This window comes from Colossoma macropomum, unplaced genomic scaffold (assembly GCF_904425465.1).
Source record: "Colossoma macropomum unplaced genomic scaffold, Colossoma_macropomum, whole genome shotgun sequence".
Classification (NCBI taxonomy): Eukaryota; Metazoa; Chordata; class Actinopteri; order Characiformes; family Serrasalmidae; genus Colossoma; species Colossoma macropomum.
In genome coordinates this window covers 29,326,942-29,344,286 of record NW_023494795.1, presented here as the reverse complement: position 1 = coordinate 29,344,286, position 17,345 = coordinate 29,326,942, and the positions used below count along the sequence as shown (strand labels likewise).

Sequence of the window (17,345 nt, the reverse complement as noted above, 5' to 3'; positions counted from 1 at the left end):
CAAAGAGAAAAACCTCTGCCCTCCTTTATAGAAGCAAAGACATTTCCTTAAATCCTATTGGACAAAGCACGGCCACAAACTTGGTGAATGTGCTGGGGAAGGAGAACTGTCTGCCAATAGAGACACGTGCAGACTGTGGGAAAAAAAAGCAATGACCTTAATTCCTTATTTTAGACTCAGCCCAGAACAGATATTTCATAAGCTGGATAAGCTTACCTGTTCACTTCTCTGAAAAAGGAAATTTGAAAGGTGAGGGGTTATTTTCTGTCATGATATTGCTAAACTTAAAGAAATGGTCACAGAAAAATTAACTTTCCCCATTTTTTCATTTACACCAAATGTATTTGATCAGACAAGACAGTCTGAAGTTTGAAGAAGTTTGCTTCTTTGGCTTTTCACTGTAGCTACGAGCTAATATAATAAAGGTCTATCCTGGCCATTTCCCCTTGACGCCGTCTTAAGGGCCGTTTCATCACTTTATTAGTAGAAGTGAGGTTTATTATGATGAGGCCTCAGAGAGGCAAAGGACCGAGTGAACATAAGTGTCGACTCTCAAGCATGAATACAAAAATGGTGGACAAAGCTGTTTATAAGTCAAAGCAATAAAATACTTTGAAATGCTATATGTTTGAAAACCAGAAGATGATCACCTCATATGAGGTCATTCATTTTGTCAGAAAATTTAAATTTTATTCAGAGACCTTTTAGTCTTATTTTGCTATATTCAGTCTCAGGTTTCAGGTATGAAAATACTCAATCTGTTATAAATGACTGTTAATACTTCATTACTTTTTTAGCTTAGTTAGCACGTTAAAGGCTACACAGCTAGGCACAATAAAGACTAGAGTTTTACATTAAAGCTTACAAAAGGACAAAGCAATTATTCACAAAATATATGTCCAAAATGATTAGTATTGCAAAGTTTGCATGGCTAGCTAATTAGCTCACTGAGGTTAACCTAGCCGAGGACTCGCGTGTACCAACTGAAAAATCTACTGCTCACTGTTTCACCTGTTTTTATGCTGTGAGAGGTTGTAAGTTGAATGGGTGGATAGACTTCTATCATCTACCCTGCTGAAAAAAACAGCCCAGACAAGCATACATGTCATGCTGGTGTATGCTGGTTTATGCTGGTCTGGTTCTGGCTTAACTGGTCATCCAGTACGGTCATGCTGGTTGACCAGCATTTCTGCATCCAAAAACACAACATATGCTGGTTTTGCTGGTGACCAACTATACTATATGGTTAAACGTATGTGGACACCTGACCATCACATCCTTGTAGGACATCCCATTCCAAAATCATGGACATTAACATGGAATTGTCTCCGCGGCTAGATGTGGCCATTCAGTAAACAGAGCATTTGGGAGGTCAAACACTGATGTTGGCTGAGAAGGCCTGGTTTGAAATCAGCACTCCAGTTCATCTTAAAGGTGTTTAGAGGGGTTAAGGTCAGGGCTCTGTGCTGTCCACTGGAGTTCCTCCACACTAAACTCATCAAATGATGTGTTTATGGACATTGCTTTGTGCAAAGAGGGACAGTCATGCTGGAACAGCACAGAGCCTTCCTCAAACTGTTGCCACAAAGTTGGAAGCAAACTTTTCTGTTGGCACTGTGCATTCCGGTAGGTAGTGTTTGTCTGGCATCAACCAAACCCAGATTTGTCCATCAGTCTGACAGATGATGAAGCGATGACGTACAGTTGTTATGCGTTGTTATACGTACAATTGATAGGCAATTTTTACGCGCTACATGCTTCAGCACTCAGTGACCCCACTCTGTGAGTACAGGTCTACTGCTTCAGTGCTGTTACTTCTAGATGCTTCCATTTCACAATGATAGCCCTTACAGTTGACCAGGGCAGATCTAGCAAGGTAGAAGTTTCACAAACTGACTTGTGTCACTTTTAAAGTTACTGAGCTCTTCAGTATGCCCCATTCTACTGTGAGTGTTTGTCCTTAGAGACTGCATCTCTGGCTATATGCTTGATTTTATACACCTGTTAACAATGAGTGTGGCTGAAAGACCTGAACTCAATATTTAGGATAGGTGTCCACATACTTTTGGTAATGGATTGTATGCTGGTCTATGCTGTTTTTGTTTTTTTTTAGCTGGGTAGCCATTGCTCCAGTGCAAAACTAAAGAAGCAGACTTTGGATACCAAACTTGGCTGATTGATTACATTTAACACAAAGGGAAAATTGTGTAAATTAGATTGTTTGGTGAGCTAAAACACATTATGAAAGACATTTAAGCATTGCTGTTCTTGTGGGAGACAATCTGAGCCATGTGAGAGATAACACTCATGGCCCACTGCTGGGTAGAAGCTAATGTGTTTATCCACAATTCTCAGGAGCTTCTGGTAGTTAAATCACTAGAGCTTGTTGTAGCATTTGTATTTCCAGTATGAAAAAAGTGGCAAATACGATCCCTGTACACCCTCTAAAAGCTGAAAATATGCATATGAATGTGCTTCAGAGCCAGAAAGAAAGTTGTTCACATGGGTATTTCAGTCACAGCATAAATGGAGTAGCAAAGGAAAACAAACGCTCCATCACAGATTGCCATTAGAAGTATGAGACACTGGAGAGCAGACTAGGGTTCCAAAAAGTGTCTTTGTAAAGAGGATCATCATTAAATGGTAAGAGTATCATTTAAAGCACTCACTTCTATTCAAATGAACTTAGTGGCATATGATGCTCTTGAGAAAATACTAGGCCTTGTTTTGTGACGCTAAGGCTATCTTTTCATTTCATTAACTTTTAATATGTTTGGCTCCGAGGGCCTTTGCCATATTGTGTCTGGTAAATGATCCTTTCATAATATGCCCTGAGCAAAAATGAAAAGAAAAAAATTAATTATTCTTAACCTGGTCAAACTGCACATGGTAACAAAAGCTCCAGGTGCGTACTGAGGGCAGCAGGGGGTCGAACTGAAAATGAAAGTTATGATGCCAGTTGCACACTTTAGATTACACAACTCAACATTTGAAAAAAAGTGGAAATAAATGGACTGTTATGACTGAGGACAAAGCTGTGAACACGCTTGTATCAGCTGGGAAATAATGTGAAACATCATGGATGAAGAAGCCATAAAAATGATGGTTTGGCCAAAAATCAGATACATTTTCCCTCCTTGCCTAAAATGTAAATGATCAGCCTTGACATATTTGGTGTCAGAAGTTTGCTTTTTCAGTTTTGCACTGCAGCTACAAGGCTAATGTAGCTGAGTAAGCTAATGACTTTAGCATCATGCTAACTGTGAGCCTCACACACTTTCCCTAATCCACACTGAACTGTTCACTAATCTGAAATAGACTAACTTATGCTAAAGCTTATGTTCACTAGCTTATTCTGACACTGCAAATTGTAAAACTATAAAAACTAGATAAAACTGTACTGTTATCCATTTTTAGAGCAGCATACCGTTTTAGAAACTACGTAAGTACTAGGGATGTAACAACATATTGTATTCTATCAAATTGTTTTGTTTTATTGTGACTAGCACATTAGCTTGCACCTAGTGTGCTAGCATGGGGTTAACGTTAGGTTATGGCAACAGGTTTAGAGTGGGACACTATAAAGCACAACTTCTGTTTCAATATATATATATGTATATATATATATATATATGAATTATATGAATTGTTAATAAGTGTGTCTATTTGAAACCAAGTTTATTTTCAGATGAATTATCCCATATAACAGTAATATATATCAATATAGTTTTTCAAAATATGAGTCAAGTTTGTGAAATACTTCCAAATATGTTAGATATGTATGTAAATATTAAAAAAGACACTATTACATATATTTCATCTACATATGTGCATATATATTACATATATATTTTCAATTTGAGCAAATATATGTGCATATTATGATAGAGGAGATTTTATATCATACAGCCCATGTTCAATGACATGTTAGATATGTGCACTATGACGTTTGGCTCTATCTCACTGTTTTACTGTGTTCTCTGCGGCACTCCTGCTGAGTTTTATACGACTGTATTTCATGTATATGTCTGTACTGCTCCATATTCTTCTCCACGGGAGTTCATTTATGCTGTACGTTTTACTTCTTTCCTCCATTGGTCTTTAAAATTGATCTCTTTTTGTTATCAGTTTGAAGGTTTCTTGTTCCATCTTTTCTTCTCACAGACAGAGCAAAACTGAAGTTTTTCAAAGGCACTTTGGGTGAATTTTCGTTCAGCTAGAGTGCTGACTCGGGCTATAGTTGATGCTTGTGCCTCATAGCCTGCAGGTACACTAGAGAGCAACATCCACCGCGTGTATGTGTATGTGTTTAGATAAGAGGGGATTTAAAGAAAAGCTGGAACGCTTTCACATTCAGATATGCGCTCTTTTAATCACAAAGGCATCCCTTTACACAGAACATCTGACAGTTTTTTCGAAAAGGATTGCAGCGCTCATGGTCCCAGAAGGTGGTCTTGCTCTGGGGTTTGTCGGCTGGAAGCCTCTCAGTTGTACAAACTGTGGTAACACATGCTCTAATGATATTGACTTCAACATAAAGGATAACTTAATGTCTTTTTGCCCCTGGCTGGATCTTTCAAAGTGAATTTAGATTGTCTTGCTGTTAAGCGAACCTTATCACAGTCATCTTACTGTTCAATTCAAAACCGTTTCTTGATGACAGCATGACCAGGGCGGCTGGGTGATGTCTTGAATGAAGGCCATATCATTAAAGATGACATGAGCATCTCAAGCTTTTTCATATAAAACTTGTTTGAAATTACTTTGCACTGTACATGCAAATGACAATGGCTTTTTTTTTTGAACATTGCATTTCAAATTAAAGAGAATTCAGACACGACGTGCACAAAAATATATAAATAACCATTAAAAATAAACAAATCAGATTCAGTTGCACATTTTATACACCAGTACATCTGTTTGATTTACACAGTGGAGAACCATCAGAGCCTTTAGGCCTAATGATTTCTGGAAATTACAAACAAAATTCATTTTTTCATTTAATAGTTTTGTCATGCTTGTATTTAAACCCATGTATTGCAATAATACTCTTATATCATTAGGTTTTGGTTGGAAACAAAAAGGTTACAATCTTGAAATGCCCACTGGAAAATGAAAAAAGGATCAAACTTTTCCGGTGGTATCTGGGTAGATGCAGCCAAGCGAGCTCTCCCATTGGTTAGGACTTCAGGAGCTGAACTGAAGACCTTACATTTTAGATTAATCACAAGCATAATTAGAAACAGACAGTGGAATCAACAAATTAAGTTTCAAATTACAGTGCATGCGACCAATTTTGTGATAAAAACGTCACTCTAGACCTTCTGGAAGTTCTAGATATGTCACTGCGAATACGAGCCGCAGTCTAACAAAGTTTCAGAAATGGAGGGTCACTGTAAAACTGTTCAAATATATGTTAATGTCTGTTACCATCTTCAAATAAAACATATGGAATGTATTTTGTAAGCTTCAAATGTGTGTTTGATCTAGAACAAAGTGCACTAGTGCTAGCTGAGCGCTAATATACTGCTACAAAACCTATAGGGGTGCTAGCATAAATTAGCATTGTTGTAAAAGACGGTTTTGACATTTATGGCCCGAATTGAATGCCTAGCTCTAGTAATCATGGTTCACCACTGGATTTACACATGTACTGTCTGTATATAAATCAAAAATTCTAAATTATTTTCTAAATTGTTTTTTTCTCTCATTCATTTGGATCAGTAGACTGCTGGGAAAACTGATAACTCAGCATGAGCCATATCACTGTAACACTCACACACTCTTACAAGCAGCCTGCACAGTTTTTTCAGCCAATACAAACACACTATAAGTTTTTAACCACCAACATAATTATCTGTTGTTAAAAAATACTTGCTTTCCTTAAAACCAGGTTTAAAGGAATAGTTCAATCACAAATGCTAATGCTAATAGTGAATAGTCACCATGGCGTAATGCTGCTGGTGCTTACTTCCATTCACTGTTAGCCATGTTAGCATGTTTGGGTGAGCTACTCTTTTAAGAGAGCGAGGACAAAGGTGAACATTTCTCTTGTTCACAATGTCAGTCTGTAACAACACTTTAGCTTAGCATGCTTAGCAACCTCTATTATTTGGGAAATCCTTCATCAAGGACTTTGCACCTCCATGTTGTCAAGTAAGGTGTCCTTCTTCAGGAACTTTAAGGTGCGAACTGACCTCCAGACACCAACATAGTTGTCAGTTAAAGACTGGTTTGTTGGCTCGTTCTCCAGAAATGCTGGTCTTTCTAACTCTATGGACTCTGCTACTTTACTGTCACGGACTGGACTCAGGCCATTGCCGCTGAACGCTCCACTCAGGCTTCCGTTAGCAAAACTTTCCAACTCTCCATCGGCTTTGGGCGGTGGATCTATGTACGGCTCTCCAGGTGGTTCATCCTCCTTGCCTGCAGCGTCCATATCCTGGTAGTTGAGCTTCTTTTTCGTCTCATAGTACTTTACCACGCAATAGGTGATGGACCCTATTGTGTTCACCACCACACCTGCTATAAACAGTTTGGTGGGCTCCACATCGCTAAAGGCTAGCATGCCCACAGTAATTGTAGCAATGCTTTTCACAACTCCCACAAAGCTGGTGGTCACAGCTGAGTTAATGTAAGTGCAGTGCAGCGTGGTGAAGTTCATGGCACAGCCGATGAAGATGCAGGAGCAGAAGATGCCTGTGATGAAAGGGTTCTTCCAGCCCTCGTACGTCCACATGTCGATTGCGTCCATGCTCACGAAGGAACAAACAAGCAGCACGGGGGAGGCCACTATGGCGATGGTGTACTGGGCAGTTAGTGGGCCATATTCGCTATCCGCACCAGTCTTTTGGATGATCACAAGGTAGGAGGCATGTATAATGACCGCTAAAATGCCAGTCACATAGCCAAAGGGGTCGCCTGTGAGGTCACCTGCACCTGTAGATGCATAATAATGGAATGAAAAGCAAAAAATGTTTACAACAATGTTTAGAACAAATCGTTTATTACATAATTTATTGAATATAAATAAATGTAACATTCTTGAGTTTACATAAAATAATGTAATATACCCTAATGCATTAAATAATGAGATAACATATATAATTGGGTACATATATACATATATATGTACCCAACTGTGCCTCTCCTGGAAATCTGCCGCCCTGCAGAATTTAATTCCAGCCCTAATTCAACACAACTGATCAAATTCATCACAGGCTTACAATAACATGTTGGGACTAAACTCTGCAGAAGGACAGATCTTCACTAATGGACTTTAACAGCAATGATTTAGCCTCATATATGCCGTTTATATCCACATACATGTGTAGTACATTCATGATTAGTCACAATTCATGAAAATTCTTGAAAGGAGTACAGGAGGACCAGAATCAGCTCCAGTGAAACAGTTCCAGCTGCTTTAATGTAACAGAACTTGCACCATTCAGGTGCACAGTGAATGCAGTGAAGCAGCTAAAGGGGTAGGCCTGTATGATCACGTCAAGACACCAACAACTGAATCAAAAAGAAAGTGAGGGAAATGAAGATAAAACAGTAGACATGGATGTTGACATAGGAAATAAGGTGACGGGAGATATAGGGTTATGTTAGTGTCAAGAGAACAAGGCATATTACACACATATACTACTTTACATATTATATGTGTTAAACACATTCATTTTCAAATCTGTGTGGAAGAGCATATCTATTACACTGAAGACTGCACTGAATTGACGCGATTCAAATCTGTACATCATTCCACATAAATAAAAAGCATTACATCAACACTATTTTGTCTATCAGTAGTGAAAACGTAAATTAATGTGTTTTAATTAAGTAAACTGAATATATTACTGTTTTTAGTGACTGCTGAGTGGTTGGAGTTTTATGGGACAATGGCAAACATCTCAAATAATAACTCGAGTTTTGGTCAAATATGTCAGTTGTATACAGATCAGGTGTAGTTTTTGCTGTTCTTTTGATGTACAAGATTAAAAAAGATGGATCTTCAAGGGTTCTTTAGCAAAGGCAATGGTTCTATTTAGAACCATGAGTTCTATATAGAACACTTTCATGCTTAAATGAAGATTAACATATCTATTGTTATAATGTCAAGCTTGCAACAATAGAAAAAAACTTTTTGGTGCTATCTAGAACCCTTTTCAAAAAAGTTCTATATAGAAGCATACAGTTTTAAAATTGATGGTTTGTCAAGGGTTCTTTAGTAAAGAAAATGGTTCTATATAGAACCATGAACACTCAAAGAACCCTTTGCATGGTTGAAGCGCTCTTTACATAACAAAACGGTTCTTCAGATTAATGGAGAGTGTGCTCTACATAGAACCTTTTGAAAAGAGTTCTTTTATTGTTACAATGTCAAGCCTGTAACCATAGAAGAATCCATTTTGGTGCTATATAGAACCATTTTCAAAAAGGTCCTGTGTAGAAGCATACACTCTTCAAATTTATGGCTCTTTAACGGTTCTTTAGTAAAGAAAATGGTTCTATATAGAACCATGAACACTCAAAGAACCCTTTGCATGGTTAAGGTGTTTTTGCATCACTGAATGGTTCTTCAGATTGATGAAGAAAGTGTTTTATTCGGTTCTATATAGAACCTTTTGAAAAGGGTTCTTCTATTGTTACAATGTCAAGCCTGTAACCATAGAAGTACCCCTTTTTTGTGCTATATAGAAGCCTTTTCAAAAAGGTTCTACATAGTACCATATAAACCACATTCTCCATCAATCTGAAGAACCCTTTCATATGCAAAGAACCCTTTAATCACACAAAGAGTGTTCATGGCTCTATACAGAACCATTTTCTTTAAAAAGACCCATCTTTTTATGTGTGTATATAACATTCTCCATTAATCTGAAGAAACGTTTCACCATGCGAAGAACCATTTAAGCATGAAATAGAACCACTGCTTTTACTAAAGAACCCTTGAAGAACCGTCTTTTTAAGTGTGTACCATTTCACTTCATACAAGTGATGTATACATTCAATGCATCACTCTTTTTTAAAGCGCACAGCAGACGCGTCGTTTTACCTGCCAAAGCTGCCCCTCCGGTTGTGATGAGCACCGCCACGACCACCCCAACACTGGGCGTCCCGTTCCTCAGCACGCACACGCCGATGCCCAGCGTGACCAGAGGCAGGCAGCGCTTGAAGACCACGTACATGGGTAAGCTGAGACCCCTCAGCGACCACAGAGTCAGCGTGGACTGCAGCGTGGACAGCACGCACACGCTGGCGAAAACTTTGGCCAGGTGCAGGCTGAAGGGCGGGATGTCCACCTTGCCCAGCCTGCGCAGAGTCTCGAGCGTGAGCGCCGCCGTGGCGCTGGTCATGCACTGGATGAGCGTGAGGTAGGTGAAGTGGTAGGTGGTGATGAGGAATTTGAGCAGGATGTTGAGGGAGCCCGAGAACACTCCGTGCGCAACGGCCACCGAGATGCCCAGCAGGCGGCCCTTGCAAACTTCCATGACGCGCTCCATCCAGGCTGGATTTAGACACCAAAATATTAGAAAAACCTTCGAAGAACTTCCCACAGAAGAATGTCCGAGCTTATTGCTTGGGGAGGCAAACCGTCACGCGCGAACTCCAGCCGCATCAAACCGCGCACAGCACCCCGCGCGCCCTGCTGCATCCAGACCTTCCAGCCATCAGCAGCATGAATGATTTCGCTGAATGGAGAGTGTGTGGGGGGTGGGAGGGGAATGAGTTTGGCGGGGGGGATTTCCTGCGGTCCCGTGCGTCCCACACACCGTCCAGCCCACAGTGAGAGTCCAGTGCGGGATGGCCCCCTCCCCTCCTTTCTTCTTCCCCTCTTTTCCTGCCTCCCACCCTTCCTGCGTAACGCCCCATGACGGCGGAGACTCGCAGATCCATCGGATCCATAACTACCAAAGCCCCGTGAGCGGATTGCATGGGGCTCCACTGCAGCCAATCCGCTTACTCTCAGAGACTTGGGTTACTTTTCTTTCACTTTTTATTCGCTCCCCTCCTTCCTCACCCACTTAGCCGACCCTAAAGTGGACCAGCTTTCTTTAACCTCCCCGCTACCCCCAAAAAACAAACAACAGACCTTGTGCTTCTACTGCAAGACTGAATAACCGTTGATCTTTTCTGTCGTCGACGCTCCGGTGTTACGTCATTTATCAAACTTCACTGAGTCCCATGTAGTTAAGACAGCGCTTACCCAGTCCAGCCTAACAGGAAGGACTGAAAAATCTAAAATAAGGTGACTTAAGTCCAAAAAAAGTCCAATAGTTTGCGGACACCTGCGAGTCCATCATTTTTTCTGGAATCAGGGATATTAAAGGGCCCATATCATTATTTTTTCTCACTTTTCTATGTAGTATATAAACTTTGTGAAAGTACCAAACCGTAGTGTTGACTCCCCAGTCCATGGAGAATAAGCTGCAAAAAGTGTCTGTTTTGAATTCACTGTTTTTGTGATGTCACACAAACTAATTTGCACATATCCGCCTACTAAGCCTACAGAAGTTGATCTTAAGCTGTAAGGAGCCTGTCAGCCAATCAGAACGGTTCATTTGCATACATTTGTCTTAAAGGCTCAGTAACAAAAACAACTTATTAATGAACATCTTAAAAACAGTTATAAAAATATTATTAAGGATATTGGCTCTTTAATAGGGAGTTTGTTCATTTTGCTGCAGTAACAGCCACTACTCCTCTGGGAAGGCATTACACTAGATGTTGGAACATTGCTGTGAGGATTTGATTGCATTCAGCCACAAGAGCATTAGTGAGGTCAGGTGCTGATCTTGGATGATTAGTCCTGGATCACTCCAGCTCATCCCAAAGGTATTGCAAGGAGCTTCATCACTCCAGAGAACACCATTCCACTGCTCTACAGCCCAATGCAGGGGGGCTTTATACCCCTCCAGCTGATGCCTAGCTTTGGACATTGAGACCTTAGGCTCACTGCCAGTAGAATGGGAAGCTGCTCCAAAGAATCTATTCTATTGGCAATGCTTTTCAATAGAAATACAAACTGTACATGGGTCAGCAATGGGCACACTAAAAGGGCCCGTATCATGGAAAACTGAATTTCCCTCACATTTTTTTAAACAAAAGGATTGTACATAAACATTGTTGAAGTATAAAATACAGTCATGCAGTCCATATATGGAAACTGTGAAGTCTTGAAAAGCAATGCATTACACCATTAAACCAGCCTGGCTGGTTTTTGAATACATAGGGCAGCTAATCAGAAGGGAGGGCAACATGTATCAGACTAAAAGGCACAGTAACAAGAACAGGGGTTGGAAAATTGTCATGTAAAAATAAATTATGACTGTTTTTGGTACATAAAACCACACAAATATTATATGTGGACCTCAGGAAAACAATTTGTATAAGGCCTCTTGAAGTGGTACATATAGACAGCATAAAAAAAACAGTCCTAGACATTTTATGTTCTTCATGCTTTATAATTCAAATAAGGGGTTACACTAAATGTTTACTAAGAGAACAAGGTGCATTTACACATATCTAGGCTCCTTTACTTATTGCTGTGTGTTAATCACATTTCACGTAGGCCACATTTTCAAATCTGTGTGGAGGACGGAGCATATCTTCATTACATTTTATTGGATAAGCATCAGGATCTGCACAGCGTGACATGGAAATGGAATAAAAAGTACTCATAAAGAACAAGAACATGGTTTTAACACAAGCAGCGGAGGAGGTAAATTAATTAAGATATTTTAGACTGGCTCATTTATACCATGGCTTCCTAATTCTGCATATTCATACAAAGTTGAGGTTCAATTAAGGTTGGGCAGTATGACAATATTTGTTGTTGGTACAATGATGTCACAATATATTGCTCTTCTGAACATACCATGTCTGGATACTCGCTGCATAAAAGCACAATTAGGCCTGTTTATTGGATTTAGTGCAGTACAGTACATAAAATGTTAAATAAAAGTCTCCATATTCATAGTTTTTGATAGTGTTCTTTAAATGTAGCATCACTGGACCTTTTTGTCTGTTCAAACTTCAAAACTGACTATCTAATGCAAATCATGTCTCTCAAATGAGGACTGTCCAATAGCAATGTCCTTTACCTCTTCTATTGGACAGGCTTGACTTTATTTGGTTAAGTGAGAAATCTTGCTTTGTGAAATAACCCCTGGCCCCCAACAGGACTGTCCATGTAGCATTTATCAGGAAGGCACTCAGTTTTCATTCCACACACAGAAAATGAACACAAACAGCAGTTTTCATAAAGGACCAACATCAGGGAAACTCAAATTTTCTTCCTTTTTTTTTAAATAAAAGTTTAATGTAGTATATGGACATTGTTACAGTTTCAAAACATACTTTTCACTCTGCAGTCCATACAGTCCTTAGATGGAGACTAAACTGCCTGTTTTGAAATCACTGTTTTAGTGCTGTCACACAAAAAATCATTTCTATATATCCACATATCCAGCCTACAGCAGTTTAGCCCCACCCATTCACAATGAAGTTATAAGGGATATTTCATCATGAAATGCAATACAGGACAGGCAATCAGAACAGAGCCAGTCTTAAAGGCACAGTAGCAAAAACAACCGGTTTGATTCTAAAGGATGAAGAGAGGATGGAAAATGGTCCTAAAAAAAAGAATTCTGACCACATTTGATAAATAAAACCAAAATGTTATAGACCTCAGAGAAAAATAAAATATAGGGACATGGGGATAATACAGGGATCATTTTTACTGCTTTCACAGTTTAAAAGTCTTAAACTTGGCACTCCATGATGACTCTTAGGGGAGCATCTCTGACACTGCAAAGATGAGCAACCTTGCTCCTGGACATCTGCAGTACTGTGCAAAAGTCTGCAACGAGGAGAAGAGGAACTGAACTTGTTTTCTTCTATCCAGCTCACCACACAGCATTAACTTTACTGAAAACAAGATTATTGTTATTATTATTATTATTATTATTATTTAAATATATGAATGCTAATTTGTAATTTTTAGGTTAATGTTTTACAGGCTGCCCTGCGATGGACTGGTGACCTGTCCAGGGTGTTTCCTGCCTTCCGCCCAGTGACCGCTGAGATAGGCCTGATTTACATTATGCTCCAGAGGTAACCTTTTAAACATGCCACTAAAAAGACAGCAGTGAATTCTTGGAAAACTTGCATATCCTGCCCTACGGTTGGCCGGCAGGATTAGTCAGAATATGAGTGAGAAAAAACAACACCACTGAAACGCATCCTCCTCCTCCACTGCAGGGACTTTCTCTCTAAGAAGCAACTTCTTGCAGAGCGGCCAAGCACGGAGGGGTGTAGATTTTTATTGTCTCATCCCAAGAACAGTCCACCACCTGCAAAAAATAAAGCACAAAGCACTATTACTTACAAAATTCTAAACTAATTAAAAATGCATGTTTAATTAAACATTAAATGCTCTTTAGTTCAAGTGAGCCCAGGGGATGTCTGATAGCCCTCAAATGGGGGCTTACAGCACCAAGAAGTCAACTTCCATAAGGACTGAGCAGCTGAAATGGTTTTATATTTTAATTAAATGGTGAATGTTAGTAAGGGTTATATACATGATTAATACTCATCTTCCAAAAATAATCATATGAGAAATAAGAAATAAGCCTGGCAGCAACTGGGGCTGTCAGTGAGAGCAAAAATCAGTGTCATGTCATCAGTGAGACAACATATTACTTAAATCCTTGCCACATTATAGTTAAATGATAAAATATAAAGTTGTTTGTTTCAGGAAAAAGCAGAAAACAAATTTAACAGAAAAAGCAACTAAATACAACAATAAAATATTCAGTATTTAATATCTCTACGCTTTGCCTTTATTACTGCTTCCATTCTTTACAGGAGACTCATTTTCAGTTTTTCAACACCTCGAAAGTTCAGTCTTAGAAGCTGGTTACATTTTTGTCTTCTAACAATCCAAAAAAAATCCCAAACACATTCAATGATGTTGAGGTCTGGACAGTTTTGGAGTCTACCATGTCTTGCACGGTTGTCACGAGTCTCATCTTGTCTGTATCTTTTAATAAATAACTCATTCTTAATACTATTTGGACTGGAAATTAAATAAGGGTGGCCTTTGCCTTTTGCACAGTATTGTGTAGACAGTGACCTCCACAAATATTGCCACTCCTGGTGAACATGAGCAAAATGGGGCATACCACACCTACTGTATTGCTCATCCCTTTGATCTTTCATTCAAAATATAAAAATGAACTTTTAATTAAAGATTAAAAAAAAACAAAAAAAACTTTATCTTGCCATGAAATAAATGTTTTTCTCAAATCTTTGTGTGCCACAATTGTTGGTACAACTAGAAAGTTTTATGAGTGAAATCTAACTCGTACATTTCCATTTTCATATCACATGTTTTAAAGTCCACCTGAGCAATCAGAAACACTTAAATCGTTAACAATGACTTCCTGATTCACTCAAGAATAAATATGAGATGACACACAGGCCAAATTGCCTCATTCATCCATCACTGAAAGACCAGAGAATACAGTGATGTGCCATAGGTTGCTGAGCTGCACTAATCAGGAAATGGCTTCAAGAAATTATCTACAGTTGACAATGCACATTTCCACTATCAGGGCAATAATTGAGAAGTTTAAAGCAACCGGAGATGTACATCTATACTGACCTGATGCACAGTGAGGAGGTTTGATTGGCCAAACAATCTAAGGATCTAAGGATCACAGCTGGGGAACTGCAGACATTAGTTAGGTCTTGGGGGCAGAATGTCTCCCAAACTACAAACAGACACCACCTACACAGACGAAAGCCTCTGCTGTCAAGGACCAACAAACTTGCCTACAGTTTGCCAGACATTACTGGAACTTTCAGTGGGACTGTGTTCTGTGGTCAGATAAGACCAAAATAGAGGTTTCTGGCAACAAACACCAGAGGTGGGTGTGGCGTAGACACAAAGATAGCCATGTAAAAAAGGACCTCCCCAACACTGTGAAGTGTGGTGGTGGGGCTGTTGTGCTTGTGTTGAATACATGGTATCATGGACTCTATCAAGTACAGCAGATATTAAATCAAAACCTGGAAGCTTAAACTGGGCCATGGTTGGATCTTCCAGCAAGACAATGATCCAAAGCACACCTCAAAAAAAATGTCAAAATGACCACAGAATCAGGGTGTTGCCATGACCACCCCAGCCCCCTGAACTAAACCTCACAGAAAATATATGTGCTGAGCTGAAGAGGAGAGTTCACAAGCGTGATCCTGGAATCTGAAGGATCTAGAGAGATTCTATATGGAGGAATGGGCTCAGATCTCTTGCCATGTGTTCTCCAGTCTCTTTAAGCATTACAGGAGAAGACTCCGAGCTCTTATCTTTGCAAAGGGAGGCTGCAACAACTGTGGCACACATAGAACTGAGAAAAATATTGGTTTCATGATAAAATTTAGTTTCTTTCTTTCAATCATCATACTTCAAATAATGCATATATTTTTGTTAATATTTTAAATAAAAAATCAAAAAGAATAAGGAACAAAGAATATCTTTACAACCTGTTTTGCTCATGTTGCTCAGGGGTGCCAATCATTGTGGAGGGCGCTGTAAGTGTATTTATTTCAAATGATATAATTTATGTAAAGCTCTTAATTTGTATGTGATCAGGTCCTAGGTACAAAGAAGTAAAGATGCTTTCACCATCATAACAGAATAATAATAATTTGACATAATAAAACAGAATAACAAAATAAAACTAAATAACAACAGCTTAAGTGTAATTGAGTAAAAAAGCTGATTGCTTTCCTCACAAACGTACTTGAGTAGAGTTAAACTCTACTCAGTGGAAAGGACACTGGAACGTTTCGACAAAAATTCAGTTAAAACAAAATGTAAACAAAGTTAAAACAAGTTAAAACAAAAAATTCTGTCCTAGTTGCTCAACTTTATTACTTTCAAGAGTTCTGAGTTGTCATGCACCGAACAAAGGCCAACATTATTCGACTCAAAGGAATTTACTACTGCTCTGAAACGCATGGTAATGGCCTTTGCCTCGATATGCTGCCGGTAGGCCTATGCTGCTGGGAACAGAGCCTTCAATTGGTTAAGGCTATTTCTTTTGAAGCAGCTTCAAAGACTCTGAAGTTGAACTTTCAAGGGAAAAGTGCCTGTATATGTGAATTACTTGTGCACACTGGTGCTGGACTTTATGGCAATATCTAAATAGCTCTTTGTTTCATGTTGTCAGTGCAGATAGCAATGAAAGAGCCATAAAACAATGAAAATAGGAGGCTGCGATGAATGAATGAAGGAGTACTGTCTTTCATCCAGAAAAAAAAAAAATACATTGTTTAATGAATGATGGGGCCAATGAACAGTCGCTGCTTTATCCTTGGTTGTACTCTAGAGTGGCAACAGAGGAGGAGAGACATTTATTTAAAATTCCAATGTGATGCTGTCTCTCAAAGTGATGCGATTTACTTGATTCAAATATGTTCATTATTTCTACATGAATAAAATATGACATCACAATATTTATTGCCAAAAGTAAGTAACCTAAAAAATGGCATTGTGTTGGTGTCATATGTTTTACTTTACTATGGAAATGATACCTATGAATCGAGTAAATTTAATACATCACTTATTTCAGTGTACTAAGTGAAACATTTAGAAATCCAATATACTTTTGAATTCTTAATGTAGTATGTAAACATTAAGATTTCAAAACATACCCTTCACTCCTCAAATATAGAATACATTTGAGGAGTGAAGGGTCCAATTTGTCCAATATAGAAAGTAACTATATTTGTCCAATATAGAAAGTAAGCGAAAACCACTGTTTTTACATATATTCACATTCATCCTACAGCAGTTTAGCTCCACTCTTTCATACTGAAGTTATAAGGAGTGTTTTAGTCTGGACTGCTTTTTGAGTAAAGCACACTGCAGTCAGAACAGCACTAATTTACATATATTAGCTCCAGGGAACCTAATTTCATTTTAGGCACACAATATGTATGAACAAACTATGTCCTGTCAATAACCTTCCACTAAATAGCTAAAGATTTTGCCCAAATTCTCCTTTTTCGATGTAAACTGGGCAGTACTAGTCTTGGGTAGTGCTTACATAAGCGGTCCTCTCACCAAATACAAAGAAAACTGTGTTTGGCTACTTTCTATCATCAGAGAACGTCTAAGTGAATCTATCTAGCTATCTGCCTAACGTCTGTCCACGCCAGCATGCCCGGGATGCAGATCCGGCAGTAAAGTAAATGAGAACCTACTTTCTTCAAGACATCACCTCATAAAAGCTGTGTAATGTTTTTAGTGAGCAGACACTGCAGGGTTCTAAATCACC

The 17,345-nt window shown here is 39.0% G+C and overlaps 2 protein-coding genes across 3 annotated transcripts in view; both read right to left on the bottom strand.

Annotated features, from left to right (window-relative positions):
* Positions 1 to 5,233: 5,233 nt before the first annotated feature.
* LOC118816189 (solute carrier family 35 member D3) lies at positions 5,234 to 9,757 on the bottom strand. The gene is made up of 2 exons (XM_036582703.1): positions 9,056 to 9,757; positions 5,234 to 6,939 (listed from the first exon to the last, which is right to left on the bottom strand). The coding sequence occupies exons 1-2, from the start codon at positions 9,501 to 9,503 to the stop codon at positions 6,128 to 6,130; spliced, it is 1,260 nt and encodes a 419-aa protein (XP_036438596.1). The 5' UTR covers positions 9,504 to 9,757; the 3' UTR covers positions 5,234 to 6,127.
* Positions 9,758 to 11,899: 2,142 nt separating this feature from the next.
* The window catches only part of pex7 (peroxisomal biogenesis factor 7), a 61,143-nt gene continuing 55,697 nt past the window's right edge, over positions 11,900 to 17,345 (bottom strand). For both annotated transcript variants that reach the window (XM_036582125.1, XM_036582124.1), the window contains one exon: positions 11,900 to 13,355. In XM_036582125.1, coding sequence (XP_036438018.1) covers positions 13,275 to 13,355 — 81 coding nt within the window. In that variant the 3' untranslated portion in view covers positions 11,900 to 13,274. The remainder of the gene's footprint in view (positions 13,356 to 17,345) is intronic.

Coding starts and splice junctions, on each gene's coding strand:
- LOC118816189 (XM_036582703.1), bottom strand. CDS start 9,503: ATGGAGCGCGTCATGGAAGTTTGCAAGGGCCGCCTGCTGGGCATCTCG. Junction 6,940..9,055: donor CGGAGGGGCAGCTTTGGCAG/GTAAAACGACGC, acceptor ATGCATCTACAG/GTGCAGGTGACCTCACAGGC.